Source organism: Pinus tabuliformis, chromosome 5_2 (assembly GCF_031772625.1).
Source record: "Pinus tabuliformis cultivar Carrire ecotype Pingquan chromosome 5_2, CPIR1, whole genome shotgun sequence".
NCBI classification, from domain to species: domain Eukaryota; kingdom Viridiplantae; phylum Streptophyta; class Pinopsida; order Pinales; family Pinaceae; genus Pinus; species Pinus tabuliformis.
The window spans coordinates 179,980,857-180,002,463 of record NC_142306.1 but is presented as its reverse complement, the minus strand read 5'-3'; the positions used below and the strand labels follow the sequence as shown (position 1 = coordinate 180,002,463).

The following is a 21,607-nucleotide window of genomic DNA, read 5'->3' as shown; positions in this document are numbered from 1 at the left end:
AGTGATTCAGCAGGAGGATTCGAACCAGAGATTGAGTAGCAGGTGGCAGAGAAAGGAAGCAATATTCTGATGGAGGTTTCCAGTGCCGAAAGAGTCAGACAGTTTGCCCAGAGGGATTGCGCAAGGACTGTGCAGGCAACAACAGCAGAGCAGTTCGATCTAGCTGGAGGAGCAGTCGAATCTGTCGTTGGTGGTCAGGATTTTGATCAAGAGGATCAATGAATCAGCTCCAGAGCTAGAGAGAAGCAGAGTTGTAGATTTCAGATGTTTTCAAAGGCAGCAACAGTGAGGCCTGTGCAAGCACTTTGCAGTGGTTGACACAGATGGAAGTACGAATTGTTGAGGGGCCAATTTCGGGAGCTGAAATCAGCTATATGTGGTGAAGAAAAATTCTCACAATTATTTTGCCAGCGATTCTCTCAAATTGGATTGCAAGTTTGGCATCCAAATTATTGTACTCAAAGTTGCTACTTAAGAATAATAATGAAACCTTCATCTGCTGCATCAGTTTTCCCTCATTGGGTTTTCTAAGGACGATTGTCCAAAAATAATAGTGTTAAAATTCTTCTGTGTGCGTTAGAATTTCTTTGTTTCCAGTTTTTTATTTTCCGTAGAATTTTTATGGTGAAAACTGCAGTTGTGATTTTAGTCATTGTTTGTTGTAGCAATAAAACTGTGAATTAATTTACAGTTAAAAGAATAATTTCCAATTGTTGCAATAGAGGTTGAAAATTTCACATGATATCAAAGCTAAGTTGATCAGAGCGGTAAGCTTAGAGGCGCAAGAAGAAAATTTCGTTGTTCAGAGGGAGCAATAGGTCGAGATTTTCTGTGGTTGCGCAGTGCGTAGCCAGGAAGTGCGAATTGCTAGGAAAGGATTTGATTTTCCAGTGGCAGTTGCAAGAAAATTCGATTTGTCCAGAAAAGCGATTCTGACAGGCAAAGGGAGCAAACAACAACTCAGTATTTTGGTTGAGCAGCTTTCTTGTTTGGGCACAAAGGGTTTTTGCAGCGATTTACTAGAGAAGAATCCATGGAAGAGAAATAGCACACAGATTTGTTCTCAGTATGACCATGGACAGAATTGACATTCAGGGAGCTTCATATTTGTCGTCCAAATTAGAGGACGAATTTGCTTGCTTATTAGGCTAAACTTCACAAGGTGTCTATTATATATACAATGGAGTGTCAGCTCACATGAGAGGGGTTAGAGAATATTTCTCTAGCTACAAGGAGGAGCAGATGGACTTCCAAATTACAATGGGAAGCAGAACAAAGTGTACTCCAGTAGGGAGAGGTACCATTGATTTTCAAAGGGAGTCATAGGGAAGCACCAGGGCTACAATGTACTACATGTGCCAGGATTGGGTATCAACCTGATTTCAGTATCTCAGTGACAAGATAAAGGATATGATATCGACTTTGTAGGGAAGAAAGTTTTTGTCAAACACTTGAGCTAGAAGAGGGTGAAACAGATTGGAGTTCGAAGCAACAGGTTGTACAGGTTGCAGCTTGACTCTCCAATGGAACTAATAGGCAATAACATTAGCAGTTGGAAGGAATTGAATGAGTTATGGCTACACCATGGAGCACACAAGATGCTCAGGGAGACAGTAACAGGGATTCCGGTACTTGGCAATGAACATAATGATGTGTGCTTGGAAAGTATGTTAAGGCAGCATTCCCAAGAAGTCACAGCAGACCAAATGGCATGTTAGGACTTATACATTCAGATATTTCTAGCCCGATGTCCACTAGAGCTCTTAGTGGGACTGAATACTTCGTCACCTTTATTGATGACCATTCCAGGAAAACCTGGATCTACTTCTTGAAGACCAAGGATGAGGTCCTTGATCCTTTCAGGGAGTTTAAGGCTCTCATGGAGAATGCGACAAGGAAGAAGATCAAGGTGCTTTGCTCAGATAATGGTGGAGAGTATATTGATAAAGACTTCACAAACTTTTGTGCGAAGGAAAGCATCAGAAAAGAGTCGACAGCTCCTTACAATCCATAGCAGAATGGGGTAGCGGAGCGAAAAAACAGAACTATAGATGGGGCTGCAAATGCAATTTTATATGACCAGGATTTGTCCAAGTTTCTATGGGCAAAGGCATGTAACACAACATTGTATATTCAAAACATCACGCCTCATAGAGCATTGGGTAAGAAAACGCCAAAAGGGGTCTTCACAGAGAAGAAGCCAAAAGTTAGTCACTTCAGGATCTTTGGCAGCGTTGCTTATTGCCACATGCAAGATGAGAAGCGCACCAAATTGGATCAAACTGTAGAGAAGGGGTTTCTCGTTGGGTATAGTGAAACCTCCAAGGCATACAGGATATACATTCCTAGCAATAGGAAGATTGTAGTGATATGGGACGTAAAGTTCGTCGAAGATCGAGCTTTCAAGAGATCTCATGAGATGCCTGCAAGTGATCAGAATCAGCCAGTTGAAGCTCCATTGGTCCAGCCACAGAGGCAGCCAGTAGGACCACCAGTGGGATAGCCACAGGGATCCAATACAGTGATCAGTACTAGCATTTCCTCAAGTGTTGGGGATCCAGTAAGATCTAAGGAGACGTAGCAGTAGAGGCAAGATGAGGAGGAGTTGGTTGAGCCTCCCACCATTAGTGATCGAACCAGCAAAGAAGTTCGTCAGACATTGAGAAATGCAGAGGAGTTTGTTGGAGCTCCTAGAACGAACAAGAGAGAGCACAGACAGTCTGACAGATATCAAGCATTGGTAGCTCAAGTTGCAGAACCTTCCAACTTTCAGGAAGCAGCATAGCATTAAGTGTGGGTAGACGCCATGGTAGAAGAATACAGCTCTATCATGACAAATAACGTTTGGGAGGTGGTGTCGGGGTCTGAGGACAGGTCAATTGTAGGTTCTCGATGGATCTACAAGATCAAGTATGCTGCAAATGGCAGCATTGAGAAGTACAAGGCTAGGTTCGTGGCAAAAGGGTATGCACATAAGGAAGTGATAGATTATGAGGACACCTTCACCCCAGTTTCCAAATACACTTCTATTCGGTCAGTTATATCCTTAGCAGCTCAGATGGGATGGCAGATTCACCAAATGGACGTCAAGATAGCATTCTTGAACGAGGTGATAGAGGAAGAGGTGTACATAGAAAAGCCAAAGGGCTTCGAGACTCATGAAAGGCACACTCATGTGTGCATACTGAAGAAAGCTCTACACGGGCTCATACAGACTCCCAGGGCATGGTATGGTCAGATTGACAGCTAATTGCAGCAGATGGGATTCGTCAAGAGTGACGCAAATCCCAACCCTTACTATTTGATGGTAGAGGGTGAGCCACTCATCCTAGTATTGCATGTGGATGATCTCTTCCGGACAAGATCATTAGGGCTCATAGAGGACTACAAGAGGAACCTGGTAGCAAAGTTTGATATGAAGGATTTGTAGTTGATGCACTATTTCCTAGTATTGGGAGTGTGGCAGAAGAACGGGGAGATCTTACTTAGGCAAAGAAGATATGCTACAGATATTCTCAAGGGATTCAGAATGCAGGATTGTAGACCCATGTCTATGCCCATGATCACCAACTAGAAGAAGATAGACGCATCTGATGACAAAGATGTTGACCCCACCTTGTATAGACAGCTCATCAGTTCTCTCATGTATCTGGTCAACACGAGGCCAGATATCTGCTTCGCCAGGTATCTAGTCAACACTAGGCTAGGTATCTGCTTCGCCAGGTATCTGGTCAATACCCTGAGTCAATTTATGGTAGAACCGAAGAGGGTACATTGGGTAGCAGCGAGGCATATTTTGAGGTATGTGTGCGGCACAATCGAGTATGGGTTGAGATACACCCGAGGGGATAACGTCAAACTATGTGGATTCACAGATGCGAATTGGGCAAGCAGTTCAGTGGTCAGGAAAAGTACCTTTGGGTACAACTTCAATGTTGGATCAGGAACGATTTCTTGGTGTAGCAGGAAGCAGAAGTCAGTAGCACTAAGCTTTGCAAAAGCAGAGTATATGGCAGCAAGCACAGTTATGTGCACAGCTATATGACTTCGGAAGTTGTTGGTAAGCTTGTTCAGGCAAAGGATGGAGACAACCAATGTCTGCTACTATAATCAGAGTCGCATCAAGCTCTGTGAGAATCCATTGTTTCATGACAGGTCAAAACACATAGATATTCGGTTTCATTTCATCAGAGATTGAGTGCAGCATGGAGCAGGCCAGCTACAGTATGTTCCCATAGATAAGCAGGTTGCAGATATACTCACAAAAGCTCTAGGTAGGGCTAAGTCCGTTTATTTCAGAGAACATATTGGCATTGTGCAGAACCCATTTCAGTAGCAGGGACAGTGTATTTTGGATACTTCTCAGTTGCAGTTGTTGTTGTTGTAGTAGTAACAGATGAGGGGGAGTTGCAATGCATATGCAGAGTTGGTAGCAGTATGGCAGTGTCAGCAGCAGCACGAATGCAGCATCAGAGTTGCACAGTGGTTGGTGGGCAGTGGTCAGACATCAGCAGCGTGACAGAGGGTGGTATAGAGACAGGATGTGTAGCACTTGGGAGAAAACACCTTCCTCGCTAAGAGAGAGGATTAGTTTTTGTAGCATCAGAGGTGTTCTAGTCTCGAAACTTTGTGGAGAGGCTAAAACAAAGGAGATCTCCATAACCCAGAAATCGTTTCTGGAAATTCCACCTAGAAATGTCTCAGTTAGATTATTAGCCTATTTTTTAATATTTCCTATGTCTAAACTTAGGAAATCTGGTTAATTAATCAGTATTAATTGAGATAAGGTGTGACTCATCTAGAAACTCACATGAATCGACTGGGAAATAACATGGGCCCTTGATTAAGTTTTAATCTTGGTTGTTGGAGGTTCAATGGAATATTATAAGAAGAACTCAATGGGTAGATGGAGGATGAACCAGTGCAGACACTCAGTGATCAAGGCATATCGATTTTCTAGTAGCAAAGTGATTTAGCTGGAGGATTCGAGCCAGAGATCAAGAAGCAGGTGGCAGAGAAGGGAAGCAGTATTCCTGGGGAGGTTTCCTGTGCCGAAAGAGTCAAATTGAGGGAGTGCAAGTTTGCCCAGAGAGACTGCGCAAGGACTGTGCGAGCAGCAACAGCAAAGCAGTTCGATCTAGCTAGAGGAGCAATCGATTCAATAGTTGGTGGCCCAGATTTTTTATCAGGAGGACCAATGAATCAGCTCCAGAGCTAGAGAGAAGCAGAGTTGTAGATTTCAGAAGTTTCCAGAGGCAGATGCAAGGCATGCACAAGCACTTCGCAGAGGTTGACATAGAAGGAAGTATGAATTGCTAAGGGGCCAGTTTCGATAGTTGAAATCAATTGTGGGGTAAGGAAAAATCCTCACAATTATTTTGCCAATGATTCTCTCAAATTGGATTGCCAATTTGGCATCAAAATTATTGTACTTAGATTTGTTGTTGAAGAATAAAAATAAAACCCTCATCTGCTACGCTGGTTTTCCCGCATTAGGTTTTTCTGAGGACAATTGTCCAAAAATAACGATGTTAAACTTCTTGTGTGTGCTAGAATTTACCTGTTTCTAGCATTTTATTTTCAACAAAATTTTTGTGGTGAAATTTATAGTTGTAATTTTGTTCATTGTTTGTTGTAGCAAATAAATTGTTAGTTAATTTATATTTAGAAGAATAATTTCCAGTTGCTGCAATAGAGGTTGAAAATTTCACAATCTAATGGTGGAACGAAATGGGCATCAAGGGAAGGCTCCAAGCCACATGCCATAGTACAAAGGTAGCTGAAATAAGGGAAGCCCACACTTGGGTGTATGAATGTAGGAGGGAGCAATTGTGGTACATGAGTTACCCTAGCCTTTGTTTTTCCACCCTTCTTCATATGCCTTTTGCCTTTTATTGATGTTTCTTTTATAACTGCTTGGGGCTCGAGGGGATGAGAGCATGACGTGTGAGATACAGTAGTGAATACCCCCCTTAAGGTGGGGCAGTTCATCACCCACCATGGGTTGGGGCAATCACGGTGTTAGTTTGTGTAGCATCAGATGTGTTCTATCCTTGAAATTTTGTGGAGAGGTTGGAATATATGAGATCTCCAAAACCCAAAAATCGTTTCTGGAAATTCTGCCTAGAAATGACTTAATTAGATTATTAACCAGTTTTTAAATATCTAAACTTAGGGAATATGGTTAATTAATCAATATTAATTAAGTCAAGGCGACAATCATCTAGAAACTCACACGGATCGATCCATAGATGATCCTAGCCATCGATTATGTTTTAATCTTGGTCGTTGGTACTCCAACAGAGGATTATAAGAGGAAGTCGATGTGGTGATGGAGAAAACACTTAAGAAGTTCGATTTATAAGCAAATCGATTTCCAAAGTAGCAGCAGTCAGTTACGAGAGAAAAAGCTAGAGATCGAAGCAGTGAGAGAGGAGCATAGACAATGAGGCTGGAAAAGGCATTCCAGATCCAACGAGTGCATTTGCAGAGAGGCAGGAGAGCAACAGAGAGGCTAACAGTGGGGCAACGCAACATCTTCTAGAGGCAAAGTCGAATTGCTGAGAGGAATTGACGTTTTCAGTTCAGGACGTCGAGAAGGAGTACTAGAGTGCCAGAGAAGTGTCTTTCCAGTCAGCAGAAGGCAGAACGACTTCATCAAAGACCAGTCTGAGGGTAGACGTCAAGTAGGCTACGCAGAGCAGCACAGAGGCTGACGCAAAGGGTCAGAAGGTTGAATTTTTGAAGGCAAGTCGTGCCAGGAGTTTTCCTATGGGGTGAGGAAAATTTCTGACCAGATTTTTGCCAGTATTTTCAATGTAGGATTGCCAAATTTCGGCATATAGTTATACTTTGATGTTCTCACTGCTGCATAATAATAAAAGCCTCAGCTACTACACCGGTTTTCCTGCATTGGGTTTTTCCAGGGACTTTTGTCCAAAAATAACTGTGTTATTTTCATGTGTGTGATAGCATTTCTCAGCTTCTAGCTTTTTATTTTCCTTCGCAGTATTTTATTTGTGGAGGCTGCAGTGTGATTTATTCAGTATTTGTCATAGCAAACAACAAATAAATTATTAAATTAAATTAACAATTAGGAGAATAATTTCCAGTTGCTGCAATAAGGTCCAGTTTGGAATTTTCACATGGTATCAGAGCAATGTTGCACGAAGCGGGGACGTTTTTTGGAAGCGGGGACGCAGAAGCGTCATTTTCCAAAAATATAGGAAGCGAAGCGTCTATGGAAGCATCTGCTATATATATATATATATATATATATATATATGCATTTATACTCAAAACAAACATCCCAAATACCAAATTAGTTGTAGAAGACATGAACCTGGTTCCGTACGATTCTACAACTAATTTGGACACTGTTCTTGACATTTACTTTTGGTCACAAGTTAAATATGTTTTGCAATTCACCAAACCAATTTATTACATGATCAAGTTTGGAGATTCAGATCGACCAGTAATTGGGGAGGTGTATGAGCAAATGGATAGCATGTTGAGGCAGATTAAAGACATTGTTGAGCCTAGAGATATCTGTTGGAAATAATACTGAGAGGGGGGGTGAATCAGTATTATCTAATTCTTTTTCAATATATTTATACTTTGAATTATTGTATGTCAGTACCATAAAATAATGAGCATGAACAAGAAAAACATATAGTCACACCAAAGAACACCAGATATAAGGTGGAAACCCAATGTGGGTGAAAACCACCTGCTGCAATATGTCTCTATCTTCTTTCAATTAGAAACTCCTTTTACAATGATTTTGTACTGGTGCTGTCCTTTACCAGTACGCAGGCTGCAACCTGCAGAGAGCTACAACTCTCTCTCCTAGAAGGGAGTTACAACCCCCTACTTCTTTTCTTTCAAGGACCACTTTTCATAAATTTTCAAACTGGATCCATGAAAATCAATCAATCATCAAGTATATCTGCATCAAACAATTTCCTTTTCCCAATTAGCACTGAATCAAGTAAACACTTCTCTGACAGTTGTACCCAGAACACAGTAACAGTGACCACACACCAAATTCTGAACCCAGAATACTGCAGCAATAGACAGAGGCAGCTAGATCATAATTTAAAGATATACGCTACTTCAACAACCTGAAACCTGCGTGCAGATCTATAAAGGATAATTCCTTCTTTCAAATATTCAGACACTAATTTACCCAGATTGTCAAATTTATAGATCAAGCATGCGCCTCATATAACAGATCAAAATCATACAAAGATACTATTATTCAAGCATAAAGATTATGACCCATCAATAGAACTTATTCTTCTTTATGCGCTAAGGTTCCTCCTTCATTCAGATCCAGATCTGCACCATAACCCAATCACAAATATTTCAAATCTAGCACTTATTAGATATTCAATTCATTCGATGATACTTTGCCAAATGATCTCCTTCCTCCTTTATAGTCTTAGGCCTTCCACAACACCACGGTCCAAAACCATAGGATCAAAAAAACTGTTGGACTAATACCATGAACCAACCATGAAAGTGCGTGAGATCAACACATTTGGATGCAATACCACGGACCAAAACCATAATAAACCAATACCACGAACCCAATGCTTGGGATTAACACTTCTGACGAGGTACCATGGTCCAAAACCATAGGTTCAAATACCAAGGACTAACTACCATGGACCAAAGGTAAGTTCTCCAACATATACGCGCTTTTCCTTGCATGAAAGTGCGTGAACTTTTTCTCTACATGAAATAAAATTTTCTCTGCATAAAAGTGCGTGAACTTTTCTCTACATGAAATAAACTTTTCTCTGCATAAAAGTGCGTGAACTTTTCTCTACATGAAATAAACTTTTCTCTGCATATAAGTGCGTGAACTTTTCTCTACATTATAATTTATTATCTGAGATGAGTGGGTTGCCATCAAGTACAACATATGTATCATAATGCCAACAATATCAACTTGTACAATTATATTCGTGCAGAGGTGGAAAACCAATGGGAAATGCTAAATGTTCCATTGCATGCATTAGCATATGTTTTGACACCTAAATACTATCATCCATCATGGCTTTCAACACCAGCACCTAAGGAGAAGCAGGAGAAAACCACACCAAGATCAAGAGGTTCACAAAAAATATATGGCTGCATTGAGTAAATTAATCCCCGATGAGGAGGAGGCTCTTGGTACGAAGACAGTTGAGCAACTATACGCTTAACACTGGTCCATTTGAGAACATGCATGCAATTAGAGATCGAGAGACTTTTTCTTCTCTTGAGTGGTGGAACATGCATGGAGGGGCTACTCCACTTCTACAGACTTTGGTATTGCGGGTGCTATCACAGGTGGCAAACACTTCTTCTGCAGAGAGGTGTTGGAGCTCTTATTCTTTCATCCACAGTGTTAAAAGGAATAAGTTGAGTTTAGACTGGGCAGAGAGCTTGGTTTATGTTCATTACAACTTGTAATTGTTGTCCCATTACTGTGAAGATGCAAAGTCTAATAAAGACCTGTTGATTTGGGACAAGAATCCAGAGGAGCCCAATTTGGAGGATGGAGTGTTGTGACTAGAGCAATTAGAGGATGCTCTTATCCAGGTATGTCCATTGTGGTATGAATTTTCCTTATAAAGCATTTCTCTAATTCATGTTTTTAATTTTTTTAATTAGTTGTAGAATCGTACGGAACCGTACAGGAAGCGTACGCTTCACCCTCCAAAGCGCCACGCTTCGTACGGCCGAAGCGTCGTACGAAAAGCGCTTCGGAGATTCGGAAGCGCGCTTAGGAGGAAAGCTTCGGAAATTTCCAGGAAGCATCCAAAACAGGCGTAACCGCGCTTCCGAATTTTGGAGCCGCGCTTCCAAGGACGCTTCCTGTACGAATCCATACGGGACGCGCTTCGAGCCTTAGAACCGGGGGGGTTGGGGAAGCTTCCTACAACATTGTATCAGAGCACAATTGATTGCCTAGAAAGATCAAGAACGAAGGAATGGAATTTTGTTGCTCAGCAAGGGTAGTAGGCCGAAATTCTCAAGGGCAGCGCAGTCGTTCTGCCAGGAAGCCAAGTTAGGTTCGATTTTTCTAAGTGACAGGCAGAAAAATTTGATCCTACTAGATCGAGTAATTCCAGAGGCAGAGTGAGAAGCTAAGATTTTTCGTTAAGAAGATCTCTATTTGGACGCAGTGTTTTGCAGTAGTACGATAGAGCAGAGCCAACATTGAGTGGAGGAGAGAACAGCACACACAGAGGGAAAATTGTCCTCATGGAACTTCCAGTCTCAAGAAGTTCGTTTTTTTCCTCGCAGATCAGCGGATGTTGTGAGCAGATCTTCTCACTCTAGAGGGGAGTGTGAATAGCAGAGCAGCAACTGAGCAGAAGGAAAGAGGAAGTTTTTGAAAGATTATTGAGATGGTCATTGTTGGGCTTCGTGATTAGGACAAGTTGGATGCAACTTTCAACTACGTCATCTAGAAGCCAAAAATGTCCTTCCTTCTAGATGAATATAGCCTGAATGCCTATATTGATGCAGTGGTAGCAATTCCCATGGATGAAGATCAATTGAAAGAGTACATAAAGGAGATTGCACAAGCGAAGCGGTTGATCCTAGACAAAGTCTGGGATCATATTGTCTCACATTTAGCGGCCAAAGGAACTGCCAAAGAGATGTGGGAGACTCTCTCCACACTATACCAAGGTACTTTCGAGCAGCGGAAGATGTACTTGGAGGAGAAGTTGAGATGCATCAGGATGCAGAAGGGGGAAGGCATAGATCCCTTCCTCACTAGAATTCAGGAGGTCCAAGACCAGTTGTCAATCGTTGGGGCAACACCTCAACCCACGAAACTAGTGTGATTGGCACTCAACAATGTCTCAGAGGAGTGGCAGGTATTCGTCCAAAGTATCTTGGGCAGAGGTACCATGCCAACGTGGGACAGGATGTGGGCCAATTTGCAGCATGAGGAGTTGAGACGAGCTCTATTGAAGAGCTCCATCGGTGGCAGCAGTAGCAGATCGAAGCAGGTGGAGGAGGAGGAGAATCTGGCCCTCGTGTCTAAGGGTCCCAGAGAGGGACAGGGGGAGCAGAGGAAGAAGAAGAAGGACTTGTCGAAGGTCAAGTGCTTCAGATGTGGTGAGCTTGGTCACTACAGTACCCAATGTCCTCTCAGGAAGAAAGACAAGGAGGAGAGGCAAGACCAACAGGTAGCTTCTGCAGAAATCAATTGCCTTCCTTCAGGCTGGAGGAAGACTTTGTTATGTTTGTCGATATACGTCCAAGAGTGAGGTGGGGTGACTTGGTGTTGTAGCCCCAGAGTGCTACAGATGGGCAGGATCCTTGAGGAGTCCACCTCATGGATCAATGCCTTGCTACTAGGGCCCATAGTACTCAGTAGCAGGATGGATCAATGGCATTTGATGCAGTTAGAGAACGAGTGACAGTTGAAAAGACTAGTAGCAGTCAGGAGTGCAATACAGACTTAGCAATAACGCAGATTCTTCAATGATAGTGCAGATACTAGCAACAGTGAAAGACTCGAGTGACAGATGTGTTATACTTATCATAGTTGATTCAATATTTTGGAAGCTCTTTAGTTGCAGATGTTGCATTTGCAACAGCAACAGATGAGAGGGAGTTGCAGTGTTGGCAATAGTATGGCAGTGTCAGCAGCAGCACAGATGCAGTGTATATCAGAGTTGCGCAGTGGTTGGTGGGCAGTATGGCCAGACATCGGCAGCGTAACAGGAGATGATGCAGAGACAAGGTGTTGTGGCAGGAAGTGCGGCACTAGAACACATTCCTCACTAAGAGGGAGTGTTAGTTTTTGTAGCATCAGATGTGTTATAGCCTTGAAATTTTGCGGAGAGGCTAGAATACATGAGATCTCGAAAACCCAGAAATCATTTCTGGAAATTCTGCCTAGAAATGACTTAATAAGATTATTAACCAATTTTTAAATATTTCCTAAGTCTAAACTTAGGGAATATGGTTAATTAATCAATATTATTTAAGTCAAGGGGAGAATCATCTAGAAACTCACACGGATTGATCCAGAGATGATCCTAGCCATCGATTGTGTTTTAATATTGGTCGTTTGTTGGACACCTAATCCTCGAAAGGTTGGTGTGGAAGCTGAATAGTCAAAGGGAGTCCAAGAGACCACTTGGAATATGAAACCAAGGATCACTCCAATGTATTATAAATATATATCATTGTGAATAATAATGAATTCAAGGCTTATCCTTCATATTCTACCTCTGCGATTATTGTGTTTAACATGGTATCAGAGCACAAGTCGCATTTTAGACTTATAACTCTTGTTTCTACCAAAGCATGAGAGTGTCGAAGGTTTGCTGCCTGGAAGTGATGTATTGCGGTGAGAAGGCGTTGTGACTGTGGTGAATGGTATGCCAACTCTTCTTTTTAGACTGTGCGTTGTGCTATACTTTGTTTGAAGACTGGTTTATATATTGAAATCAGTGTATGGCAAATGTATTGGTGGTGGCCATCACACCGCTACGTATACCATTGTGATCTCCTTATGTTTCCATGTCGGCTCACTATTGCATTTGACATCCTGTAAATCTCACCGCTCACATATATGCTAGTCCATGGTATATATAATACTCCTCCCAATCGTTGTCCATATGTTAATACAGCCTTCGACTCCGCTGTGGTATCTACTGTAAAGTACCGCCTTTGATTTTCATGATGTTGGGTTGAAGTTTAAGTTGTACGAATAAGCATATGTAATGATTAGAAATTCCATGTTGGTTGACTCCAAGCTGCTCATTTATATAACATATATACTTGACTCCTGAATGGTGTCAGAGGCAACTCCTGAATGCTAAACCCTGACAAATGCAATGCGCAAGTTTTGGAGATCATATTATATCCATATATTTTGCTGGTGGTGATTACAAACAATGTTTCGTCAATCAACACCAAATCTGATTTACTGGATGTGAAACGGTAGATTACCATTTGCGGCATTACCGCCTGCACTGCTTTTGGGTATATGATACAATAGTCCTTCCACTGTGATATGTGAAGATTCAAACAACAACGTCACTGGGGTTAGATATATGTTTGAGAACCAGTGGTAGGAGCGGCGGAGTTAACAATGGTATTGAAGTTGGTGCAAAGAGAGTGGCCCATGTCGAGACTACGAGTATGACATAGGGTAGTTAGGACCGCAGGGCTGCAACTAATGAGAAGACTGACTCGTGATGGTATGGGTATGGTATAATATATAACCAAGTTTGAGAGATGCAGGGGTATGCGATGTATTATATAACTGTGTGAGGAGGTATCAATGGCGCAATGTTTTATAGTAGACGTGGAGGATTCAATGTACTATATGGACAACGTTGAAATACATGGAATGTATGGAATCAGCGGTTGTGAATACTAAGACGATGGGATGATAAACCTTAGCAAGAACTCTCTCTGTGATATTAAAACAGGTCTGCAATATACACAGGAGAAGGTAGATTTTTTGGAGCTTGACTCAGCTTCAAGGAGCAGAATTACAACAATGGAGTCATCATTTTGACCCTATTTCTGTTCAGAACATTGAGACAGACTCCCATCAGCAGCAAGAATATAAAGTTGAAGTTCATTCAGATTCAGTGCCAATGAAGGAGTAAATTTGCATGCAGATGCCAAAGTTCAATCTGCATTTCCCAAGCCCATCATTAGACCTTGGGAAGAGCTTGTCCACAACAAGCACAGAACAGGTCTTGGATATGATAAGGAGGCATCCTTTTATATTCCATATTACTCAAAGCCCACCCAGTTTCAGAGTGTTGAATTTCTTTATGACAGTTCACCTTCACCTATTCGAGATTTTTCTCCTCCACATTCGCAGCCAAAAGTTGTCAAATGCCAACATTGTGATCGAGTTGGCCATGTGAAAGATCATTGTTTTGATCTTCACCCATGCAAGCATTGTGGTTAGCACACTCATTCTTCAAATGGATGCTTCAAAAACAAGCCTCCTGCAAGAACAAAGATTCATCTTGGATGGATTGCTTCTTGGCAATGGGCTTCAATAGCCAAGAAGATATTTCGCTCATACAACAGGATTTGTTCTCGAATATTGAAAAGTCTTGCAGCTAAGATCTCTTCATCTTCTCACCTTGTATCTGACAGGGGGGGAAGTGATGGTGATATATAAGCTTCAAAGCCACATCAAGCGAGCCTAAGCCACAACCTGCCATACCAAATTCAAAGTTGTAGCCAAAGACAGAGATGCCCCTAAGCATGCCATTGGTTGGTGGTCGGCCTTAAACCATCTATGCTGGGTGAGACCTCCCTTTTCAGGCTGAGCTTCTCCCTCTTCAAAGAATTGTGGACACTTCCTCTAGGAGAAGACTTTAGCTTCTTACAAGTTCTGGAAGAGTTCCAAGAATTCTATTAAGCATTCTAGAATTTGTGGTCATCCTTAAACCACCGTAGGTTGAGACCTCCCTTTTTAGGTTGAGGTTCTCCCTTTTTATGTGGTGTGAGACCTCCCTTTCCAAGTTGAAGGTGTCCCTCTTCAAAACATCGGGAGCACTTCCTCTAGCAGAAGACGTCAACTTCATGCCAGTTCGGGAAGAGTTACAGGAACTGCACTAAGTGTTCCAGTGTTGGTGCTCATCCTTAAACCACCACCTTATGCCAACATTTCAAAGAGCACATTCAGCCTAGTGCTACCATGCATTGTTGCACATTTTTTATTACAACTCTCTTCTTGGACTCACACATACCCCTTTGGATTAAGGCGGGGAATGTTGGACACCTAATCCTATAAGGGTTGGTGTGGAAGCTGAACAGTCAAAGGGATTCCAAGAGACCATTTGGAATATGAAACCAAGGGTCACTCCAATGTACTGTAAATATATATCGTTGTGAATAATAATGAATTCAAGGCTTATCCTTCATATTATGCCTCTGCCATTATTGTGTTTAACATCGTTGATGCTCCAACAGAGGATTATAAGAGGAGGCTGATGTGGTGATGGAGATAACAATTGAGAAGTTCGGTTTCTAAGCAAATCAATTTCCAGAGTAGCAGCAGTGAGTTGTCGGAGAGAGAGCTAGAGATCAAAGCAATGAGAGAGGCGGAAAGACATTGAGGCTAGAGGAGGCATTCTAGATCCAGTGAGTGCATTTGCAGAGAGGCGGGAGAGCCACAAAGAGGCTAACGCTGGGGCAGCGCAATAGCTTTTAGAGGCAAAGTCGAATTTCTGAGTGGGATTGACGTTTTCAGTTCCAGAGGCCGGGAAGGAGTCCCAAAGTGTCGGAGAAGTGTCTTTCTAGTCAACAAAAGGCAGAACAACTTCATCAGGGACCACTTTGAGGCTAGACATCTAACAAGTTGCGCAAAGCAACACAAAGGCTTATGCAGAGGGTCAGATGGTTGAATTTCTGAAGGCAAGTCATGCCGAGAGTTTCCCTGTGGGGTGAGGAAATTTTCTCACCAGATTTTTGCCAGTGTTTTCTCTGTAAGATTGCCAGATTTCAGCATACAGTTGTACTCAAAGTTTCTCACTGCTGCATAATAATAAAACCCTCAGCTACTGCATCGGTTTTCCCGCATTAGGTTTTCCCGGGGACATTTGTCCAAAAATAAATGTGTTATTTTTAAGTGTGTGTGGTAGCATTTCTAAACTTCCAGCATTTTATTTTCTTCCACATTATTTTATTTCTGAAGGTTGTAGTGTGATTTATTCAATATTTGCCATAGCAAACAGCAAATAAATTGTTAAATAAAATTAACAATTAAGAGAATAATTTCCAGATGCTGCAATAGGGTTCCAGTTTGGAATTTTCACACACGAGTTCCTTAATGATTAAAGGGGTCAATATAAGGGACCCTAGGAACCAGGGTGATGGCCATAATGATAGGGGTAGAGCTCATCTTTTGCTTTTTCCCACGTGCTAAATGTGTATGCCCCGGCCAACTTTTGCATTTTATGGTACATTTCCTGCTGAGTGTGACCAAATTATGCTTTTTCTTTTTCTTTTAGCTGCATCAACCTCTAGGGAACCTTTTCTGAATAGTCATGACCTAAGTCTTGACTTATTATAATTAATTATTAATTATTTTATTTTAATTATTATTTATTTACAACAGTGTCTTTTTTTATCATTGATTCCTTGCAAGTCATTCCAGTGTTGTTGGTGACAACTTCTTTTCACTTTCTAACATCTTAATATGTGCATATTCGCAATTAGGTTTTGATTGTGATTCTTGAGGAAAGAAATTTCTTCATTTTTATCAATGATGACCTTTTCAATTTCTAGACTCTTGACAGGTTACGACAAGCTAAGTGAATCTTATGGCTTATTGATCCTAAATGGTATTCCTTCCTTTCAGAGTTCAGGCTACATTACTTGGTTCCCCAATAATGGGGGGTGTGCAGGGGACAACGTTGTTGACTATGCCTTAGCCAACCAAGATCTTCTCCCAAATATCAAGCACTTCTCAGTGTCTCCTCTCCCCCTAGTGTGATAAAATTTGAGATACTAATGAACTAATTCAAAAGATTGCTAGTTCTATTGATACTTGTCATTTGATTGACAATAATGTACATATGTTTCTCTCTTGTTCTGAGGCTTTGAATATTGATCCTAGTGATATTTCTAAAGATGAAGATGATGAACTAGGTTATTTTGAGAAACATACTAAATGAATTGGTGCCAAACTTTTGAATAAAATGGGCTTTGATGGCAAGGGATTAGGTAAAAGAGGTCAAGGCATTCAGAAACCCCATACAAATATGTGTTGAGGGCCAAGGCACAAAAATGAAGGCCAGATTTATGAAGGTCAAACGAGCAATGCAAATATCAAATTTGTGAAGGCAGAAACATTGACAATAGGTGAACCATCTACATATAAAAGTACAATGAATCAAGGGCAGAAGCAAGAACAACAATGCAATCATTGTGGCATAAAAGGACATATACACGTTGAGAGTTGGAATTTATATTGTTGTCGTGTTTGTGGCCTTACAAATTCACAAGTGTTGAAATAGAGAAATATCAAACCCTCATATACAAGTACAATGTGGTTGGATAGACGTGCTTGGATGGCAGAAAATTACTTCTATTGTTCAAAATATTTTACAAGGTAAAGTCTTCAAATGTACAACAATATCTCCAACTTAAAGTTTATGAATTGATCCTTAAAATTCAAACATGTTAAGGAAATAATTGTCAATTTATTGAGTCATTTCTTGAGCCAAATGAAGCATAAGTATTCTTCTTGTAATGGTTCATGGTAATCCAAAAACCACTTTGTAGAGGAAGGTTTGTTATTAACCAAAACCCACTTCATAATGACAGATGGAAGTTTGTGGTCAGCTGAAACCACTTGATGTAATGAATGGTTCATGGTAAGCGAAAACTACTTGATGATATAAATCACTTTGAAATTGTAATGGTTAAGGGCAAGCTAGGAAAACCCTGAGTATGATGTAATGGTTGAAGGGTAATCCATAGAAAACACATGGGATGGTGAAGGGTAAGCTAAAGAAATCCTTTATATGAAAATGATGCAGCCCATATGATTGACTCAATATCCAGAATTATCAAAGAAAGAAGTTCATATTGATACAAAGAGATAATGGCAATCAAAGATACAAATGAAGATGAAGAAGATTGACGATGATGAAGAGTGCAGAAGATGATTGATGATATATAATGAAATTATTAATATTTAAGAAAGTCTACATATGATGAGAGAAGTGGACAATGACAAATGTTAGGGATAGAGATCACATGGAATCAGCTAAGACATTTATGGAGATATTTACAAATATATTATGGAGATTTTTACATATGGAAATGGTTGAACCAATTAGCCATATTGAAAATTTTGTTATGAGCACCTCAATGCCATATAATGAGAAGCCATGTATTGTATTGAAGTAAGAGAGTGTGTGATGTATTAATATTGTAATTTATACAATGTAAGCTTTGATGGATATTCGGTTCTTATATGATCTTTCCATGTGTAAATGTTTCAATATGGTTGCTCGTATACCAACATTAATAGAGTGGAGATAGGTGTTGTTTTCACACTCCAACTATTTCACATTTGTTGCACTCGAGTCTGACCAACATTGGGCGACATGTTGGACATTAATACATTTATCTTACCCCTCTCCTCATTTTTCTCTTCTATTTCTTTTACACTTAAAATTTCTCAACAAATGAATCAAGCACTTCCTCATTAGATGTACTTCACTTCTTGTTGAATTTTGTTGCTATGCTCAGTTTTCATAATTAATATTTTGGCCCTTCAAATATATGTAATAATAAATCCAAGACACATTCTTTATGTCAGCTTTAAAAAGAGGGAATTTTTGAATTTCTAAATTTGAATTTTTGGCTCCAAGAATGTCAAGTCGGCCTGACCCTTTGGACACACCACTTCGGGTTCATGCAATCACTAGATATACCCATTAGACTTCATCAATTGGGAGGCAATTCGGATTACTTCTGTTCAAGAAAAGGTTAACTTATGTTCAAGCGAAGGAGGAGAAAGACAAGGACGGATCGAGTTTAAACTTTAAAGGGCAAGTCGAGAATTCAGGCAGACCTAATTTCTGAAGCAGCAGCAGACCGATTTCTGAGGGCCGAGATTTCAGGGGGCCGAAATTTGTCTCTGGTTGACCAGGTTTGACGTAGGTGTGGTTGTGGTCAGTTTGACTTTGTTTTTGACTGGAAAATCACATTGTATCTCTTGTTCAATTGACTAATTTCTTAAGGAAAAGGTTGCTGGTTTTTTTCCCCAAGTGGGTTTTCCCATGGTAAAATTGTTAAAATTGGCAGCTAGGGCCAAACTCCACATGGGTCATCTTATTTATGACAGCTCATATTTTTCTAGGATTCCTCTCTCCGAGAGGTGTAGGATTGATCTAAAAATCATCCCATTCTGAGATGTACAAATGAAGTTAAGAATTTATTTTCATTATGGACAAATTGTCAAGGTCGGCCAGCAAACTCATGTAGGCTCAAAAGCCCAATAGTCACATCTATTCATCCTCAATGTTAGCCCATAAATACATGATGCCCCCTCCTCATTTGGACACACTTGACTCACTCATCTTCTCTCCCCTACTTTGATTGGGTACAAAAATCAGAAGCTGCTCTCCACACCTGCGAAGGGAAGGGTGGGTTTTTTTGTTTCACCGTTGACCAGATTTGACCGAAAATTTCAGAGGCTGTTTTGAGCGCGTTGACCAAGCGTTGACCTGTTTTTGATGTGATTTTGGGTGGAGGAATTTTGTCTTAGCAGGCTGCAGATCTGGGCACAAGAACCAAGGCAATATAACCTCCATTTTGACCAGCATTGACTGTACTAGGGCTGGCCACAGGGTTGACTTTTGTTGACCAGTTTTGACTGGACTTTTTCGGACTGTTTTGGGCTGATTAGACTTGCTGTTGGAGGCCAAAGTTGACTGGGTTTGACCGAGCTGAATTGAGGAAGAAATCTGCCCTGTTGACCAGCGTTGACTTTTCTGGTTAGGGCTCTTTTGCTGCTGTTATAAATTATCAGAATTTGTAAATTGTACTATCTCTCTCTGCTGAACTATTGAAGACTAAAAGAAGATTTGATCAAGGGTTTCCCCACATTGGGGTTTGTCCCTGGCTGGTGCCACATCTTGTGTCCTCTTGTCTTGGCTTGTCTTCTACTGTTTATGTTTATGTTCTATCAGCATTTTACTTACATGTTTATGTGATTGCTAAACTGAAATTGATATTGGGCTCATAAAGTAATTGAAGTAAAATTGTTCCAAAGCATAAAACATACCATTGTTGCCTAAAATTAACAAAAATTCTGTGTTTCATGTGTTTGGCTCTCTTATGATCCTACTATCATAAATATTTCTACTGTTGATGTCTTCTATGTAATAAAAAAAATCAAATCATTAGAAGTAATTTTCAGCTAAGAAGACCTTTGCAAAAATCAACACTTGATGACTTTTCCTCTACTCATTAATAGTATTTGAGCATCCAAAGACATTAATATAGTTTCAATTTCTCAGTAAACTTGTACATGCATGCTTTGGAACTTACATCAGGCATGCATCTACTAATAGGGCTTCATCTTAAGATATATATTGATGCAATGTGATTCATACCTATCGATGAGAAATTTCTATAAAATCATGCAATCCTAGAAAGAACAATGATCAAGCATTTAGAAAAGCAGTTTGGAATCTTAACTCTTATGCAACTCCAGTTAGAACCATAACAGAAAAAACAGTAGTCGGAAAATTATATCAATCTTGCACAGATAGCCTTGAAATGGCAATCACCATACGTGCAAACCTAGGAGGGTGTAGAAGAACTCACACCAAATTCTCTGAAGTCTATAAACCTGACAGTGCCTCCAAGATTTTTCAGACATACAGTGATGAAGAATATAAAGAGGCAATTGATTTGGAATTAACAATACCATTTTCTGCAGAAAGCTACAGATCAAGATGTCTAAAGTTTGCAGGGAGAATCAAACAATCAATGAAAGAGATCATATCAAACATAAATGCATGTACATTTTAGCAATGACCAATACCAAAGGCAAAATACAGAATGTTCAGTAATCGGAATTAAAAAATAGCATGTTAGCACAGAGCAGCTCAAGGTAACACGGCATTTGAGAATACATACTGGTACTTCAGTTTTGACATCTGACTGCTCAGCTTAAGCCTTCTTTCAGAAAGCTCTTGTGCTTCCCTTAGTTGGTTTTCCTCATACTCACGAATATTTGCTACTCCTACTGACTCACTGAAATCTTTGTAGATTCTGTCCACTATCTCATTAATTCTGTTCTCAATCTTTGTAATATTCCTGGTTCTATTGGCAGTAAGTCCTTTCAACTGGACATGCAAAAAATGTATGTCATTAGAACCAAATCCATGCCAATGCTAGAAACATTTAAAAGGCCAGTTTGAGAAAACATGAGGAGCTACCTTTTCAAGCTCAGGTTTCAGTCGGTCAATCTCCACTTTAATATTTGCTCTCTCCTGCTGCAATTTTGATAGTTTTCCCTCTATAGTTTTCTGCCACAGATATTGTTGTTAGAGAAGAACATAATAATGTAATATGACAGAAAGAAAAGAGAAAATATCTAATTTGTGTTTGCTTTTGGCACTCTGCTCATGCGGAATATTTATATTGTAGTCAAAGTTATTTCAAAGGAATCAAACGATGAAAGCAATAATTCTACATCACTGCCTAAAACTGACAATACGAATCACTAATATTCCTAAGCTATCAAATTCTCAAAATAGACACTGTAGCTTAAACAGGATGCTATATCGTAAGCATCAGCTGCAAAACGACCTTATGTTTTCCCATGGTCGACCTGTATTGGCACACCAAGGAAATGATGGCCTGCCGAGTTTATAAAGACTCAGAAAGAGACAACCCATCCAAAACACCATCCTGGAGTGACAAGTACCAGTCTTTTCTCGATGCCATCCATGAACCCGAAAAAGGACCAGATGACAACAAGTATCCATGCAACCAGGAGGATTCAGTGATGGTCAAGGATACTTTGCCCCAGGCTGTGTTGAATTTGTAACTATGGTCAGTCTTCATAATGTACATTTGGTCA

At 40.4% G+C, this 21,607-nt stretch overlaps 1 protein-coding gene across 2 annotated transcripts in view; it reads right to left on the bottom strand.

Moving 5' to 3' along the window:
- TTN8 (Structural maintenance of chromosomes (SMC) family protein) overlaps positions 1-21,607 on the bottom strand; it is a 315,922-nt gene that overhangs the window by 78,858 nt on the left and 215,457 nt on the right. For both annotated transcript variants that reach the window (XM_089436139.1, XM_089436140.1), the window contains exons 11-12: positions 20,961-21,050; positions 20,659-20,867 (exon numbers count right to left, since the gene is read on the bottom strand). In XM_089436139.1, coding sequence (XP_089292265.1) covers positions 20,659-20,867; positions 20,961-21,050 — 299 coding nt within the window. The remainder of the gene's footprint in view (positions 1-20,658; positions 20,868-20,960; positions 21,051-21,607) is intronic.